The 4,912-nt window shown below is 35.1% G+C and overlaps 1 protein-coding gene across 1 annotated transcript; it reads left to right on the forward strand.

Moving 5' to 3' along the window:
* Positions 1–3,197: 3,197 nt before the first annotated feature.
* LOC140810632 (protein CDI-like) lies at positions 3,198–4,502 on the forward strand. The gene is made up of 2 exons (XM_073168484.1): positions 3,198–3,330; positions 3,437–4,502. The coding sequence occupies exon 2, from the start codon at positions 3,461–3,463 to the stop codon at positions 4,289–4,291; it is 831 nt and encodes a 276-aa protein (XP_073024585.1). The 5' UTR covers positions 3,198–3,330; positions 3,437–3,460; the 3' UTR covers positions 4,292–4,502.
* Positions 4,503–4,912: the final 410 nt, after the last annotated feature.

The following is a 4,912-nucleotide window of genomic DNA, read 5'->3' on the forward strand; positions in this document are numbered from 1 at the left end:
TTAAAAAATAAATTTTATTTATAATTATAATATTATTTTTTAAAAAAAATAATTGAAAATAATAAAAATATATGAAATCAATTTATAAAAAATATAATAAAAATTTAAATATTATATTAATTATTAAATTTTCACTAATTTTAATTTTCATATTATATTGAAGAAGATAATTCAAAGGTATTATAATCAATATTCAATTTTATCATGATTACTATTCAAGAATTATACATTATCACACCTTTGAAGAGAGATATTTAATCACACAAATAACATGATTAGTGAGGGCTGTTGTGGGGACCCGGACGCTAAGCATATCTTTAAACCTCATTGGGACTAAATTAATCAATGATAATAAACAGGGTCTAATTTTTTTTTTTTAAATACAAATATCAACTGCGGAATGTAATGGCATACATTCTAACATACATATCAGTCTTACAGTACAAATCTTGTACTATATACAATCAGTCTAAAACTAAGGTTTAACAACTATACATCAAGTGTTCAAACCCCAACTCTAGTCCAAGTTCGTAGTCTCCACTCTAATAACGATCTTTCTTCATCTCTGTGACCCTGAACCTGCCCCATCTGTTGCCATGCACACATACAAACACGACAACAGTCGGATAACTCCGGTGAGAATACAATCCCATTATAAACAATGTATAAATGCCATCATATAAAATATATATAAAAGCATATTCAAACATCGAAACATGTACCAAATCTGACAACATGAATCAATACAAATCTATATTTCAATCAAAGACTCGTCATCTCAACTCGACTTATCTCTAATATAGGGATCCCGATCTAACTTAGACTTTGGCATTCTGTATCGAATATCTACAATAGAATTCGATCTACTTCTAAGCCCCATCGACACACCACAAGTCTAATGTCTTGGTGGTTCTACCAAAGACTTGGCGGTTCTGCCAATAGCTAGGATGATCTGCCCTAGGCTCTATCTTGTGCTCTGCTATAACTCAATAATCTAAGCATATCAATCTTATAACTTGCAACTATCAGTGCAATGAAATAAAGTATGTGATTTAGGGAAACTCAAGTCAAATCTAACTTGAGTTGTGCAATCCCGAATCAACATTGATTTATAACTTTTGTTTTGTTGCTCTGATACAATCGAAGTCCCAAACTCAAAGTATGTTAAACGTTCAATCTGGCAATGACAATACCAATATACTGTATCAATATTTTATTCAAATCAAGACATCTCTGTCTTATCAAATTCTGACGGTACGACAGTACAATCTTGCGATACCGGTAATACCACATCAGTATATACCAATTCCAATAACTCATAATCAATCATGGTGAAAATCTGATATCAATTCTAATTAATTCCATTATGAAAATCATAACAATTTCATATGATATATGTTCTTTCATCCGGTTCTGATTATACGATGTCTAGTATCGCAAGAACACTATATATGAATCATATCTGATTCTGGAAATAGCATAATTCCAAATCTTAACAAAACGTAACAAAACTTACGTCCTGTAGTAGCTGTCGTTGCTAGGAACAAGGTGCCGTACTCGGATTCAAATTTGGACGGCCGGATTGTTCGTAAATCAAATTCTGAAATCAAAACTCAAAAGTTTATTTAGACTTTCGTTTCTTCTCCTTTTTCCCTGAATCTACGCTTGCTAGATATATATATATATATATATATATATATATATATATATATATATATATATTTATATATATATATATATATATATATATTTATATATATATATCAAATTCTCCTTTTTCCCTGAATCCACGCTTGATATATATATATATATATATAAATATATATATATATATATATATAATGCATGCTTAGGCTAGGTGGCTCGATTTTTAGCACAACACGTCTCGCGCATATGCGCGACTTATCTCGGCGCATATGCGCGAGACCATATGTCTCAGCACGTAGCAACACGCCAGCTCGCGCATATGCGCGCCCTATCTCGGCGCATATGCGCGAGGTTATCTGGAATTGGCACTTGGTCTCTCGCACAGCTCGCGCATATGCGCGACGCATTCCGCGCATATGCGCGAGGTTCTCTAGACGTTGGTAACATATGCTCGCGCATATGCGCGCACTTACTTCGCGCATATGCGCAGGGTCTTCTGTCCACCTCGCGCATGTGTGCGCATCATGACGCGCATGTGCGCGAGAGCTATGGTCCTCGCACATCAAATCTCGCACGCGATCTCATTTTGTGAATTGGTTAGCCCTTTCATAATCGTCTCGATTAAAAATCAGTAATCATAATTTAACACGATATAAAATCTCGGGCATTACAGCTTTCAATCATAATCAAGAGCCTGAAGACAAAATAAAAAATGAACCAAACACAAGATAAAGAATGATTATTTAATAATCATTCCATTATCATGGCTACCAATAATAGCCTTAAATTATAAAAAATTATTAAGATTACTTTTTAAAATGTGTTTATACGGAATTTGTAATTGAATCCGCGAACGATGTTTAATATCTGCAATAAATTACAAACATTATCAGAAATATTATACAAAAAAAATTCAAGATAGAAAGAAAAAACAGAGATTAGACTGAGAATCGGCGCAATTCTCCCAAATTCTGATACTCAGTACAATTCTCCCAAATCAAATTTTGAATTACTGAGCCTTGGTGCAATTCTATCAAATTTTGATATTTGACAGAATTCTATAATAATTATAGCTAACAAAAAATATCAGGGACCGAAGAAAAAATATAAAGTTGCGCAGGAAGAATGTCGAAGATTTGCGCTAAAGGATTGATGACTTCGAATTCTGAATACTCGATGCAATTTATAGGCATGAAAATGGTCACGGATTCTACTGTCACGAATTCTAAGAATCCATGGCAGACTATCACGGATTCTACCAATTATTTTTTTTTTAAAAAAATCTGAATCCAGAAATCAGATCCACGGATTGCTATATTTTGATAACTTTCTCAATTTTGCAATGTTTTATTATATACTTTTTAAAATTATATTATTTTTTAAAAAAAACCCAATGAATTAGATAGATAATATTTTAATGGGCCATACGACATTTGGGCCTACTGATGGACCAGATTTGGGTTTTATTGTAATCCCGAGGCCCGATAATTCTAAATGACGCACCGACAGCCATTCATCCATCGGTCTCCAGTCTCAATCATGTAAGTGACAATCGGGGGACGCTTGCTTATCGCTTTTCTTTAACTATAAATATATCTGGGAACCTTTTTTCCATTTAAAGAAAATAAACTTCTTCTTCTTTTTCCACATTGCGTCCTTGAGCTTCTTAGATCTGTCGTACGGGTACGTTTTGGTTTTATATGCTTAGATTGTGTGAAAGATACCTTGATCTTGTTCCTTTCGTGGATTTATTTTGCGGGTTCTTTTTTTTTTTTTTGGTCTTTTGTAGATTTCAAGTTCTCGGCTGAGAATTATGTCAGGGTCCAGATATCAGCATTCAAATGGTTGCGTAGAGGGGGGAATTTCTGATGTTTTTTTGAAGGATTTGAGCAATGGCAATGCAAATTTTGTTAATGGGATTGAGAAAAATGGAAAGGATTTCAAGGTATTCATAGGATATGATCAAAGGGAGGATCTTGCTTATGAGGTATGCCGCTATTCTTTGTTGAAGAGAGCTTCAATCCCGGTTGAGATTTGTCCCATCAAGCAATCTGAAATGCGGCAAAAGGGTGTTTACTGGCGTGAGAGGGGTAAATTAGAGAGCACGGAGTTCTCATTTTCCAGATTCTTGACCCCATATTTAGCCAATTATCAAGGATGGGCTATGTTTGTGGATTGTGATTTCTTGTACTTGGCTGATATCAAGGAATTATTTGATTTGGTAGATGATAAATACGCTGTGATGTGTGTACAACACGACTATACGCCTAAAGAAACTACAAAAATGGATGGCGCCGTGCAAACTGTGTACCCGAGAAAGAATTGGTCATCCATGGTGTTGTACAATTGTGGTCACCCAAAGAATCGGGTTTTAACGCCAGAAGTGGTGAACAAGGAGAGTGGTGCATTCCTCCATAGGTTTCAATGGTTGGAGGATGATGAGATTGGGGAGATCTCTTTTGTATGGAATTTCTTGGTGGGGCATAATAGGTTTGTGGAAGGAGACCTGAACACGAGCCCAAAGGCGATACATTATACTCTCGGGGGACCATGGTTCGAGCAATGGAAGGATTGTGAGTTTGGGGATATGTGGTTGAAGGAAATGGAAGAGTATAAGAAGTCTGTTGAGAAGAATGTGGATTAAGTCAACATATGTATGTATCCTAGTCATATTATTTGGTTTTTGGTTGGTTACCATTGTTTGCTGGTTTTTGTCTCGAGGAGTGTTTCTTTACACGTGTTGTTGTCTTAATATTTGATTTGTAATTGTCCCTTGGAGGTTGCGGCGTAATGGGATTGTGACATTTTATTTGCTATTGTCAGTATTTGTGGAAATAAGATAGTTCATTGTTTCAGTTGGTTTTAACTCTGTGGTACCGTATAGTACTTCTACGTTATTTTTGTACCTCTTTAGTTCAAAAGAATAAAGATCATCACTGCTGTTGGAGCAGATGTCTAGCTTCTTATTTACCATTTGTCTTATTGTTCCATTATTTTTGCTTTAAATTCACATTTTCTGTTTCAATGTGACTAGGTCTTAAAACCAGAAAACTTTCAGTCCTTCACATCTTACAATTCTCATGGAAACATACTATCACGGCTACGAGAAATGGATATGGGAAGTTGCACATATGTTAAGCCAATGAAGACGATCCACTTTGCCATCAAAAACTGGAAATTCAATCTCTGAAATCTGGGTACGGGAAAAAGAATTTCCTTGTCTTCATTGCGATTGGTGCCTTTGTGACCTCCGTCGTCGTACGAC

This window comes from Primulina eburnea, chromosome 13, assembly GCF_022965805.1.
Source record: "Primulina eburnea isolate SZY01 chromosome 13, ASM2296580v1, whole genome shotgun sequence".
Classification (NCBI taxonomy): domain Eukaryota; kingdom Viridiplantae; phylum Streptophyta; class Magnoliopsida; order Lamiales; family Gesneriaceae; genus Primulina; species Primulina eburnea.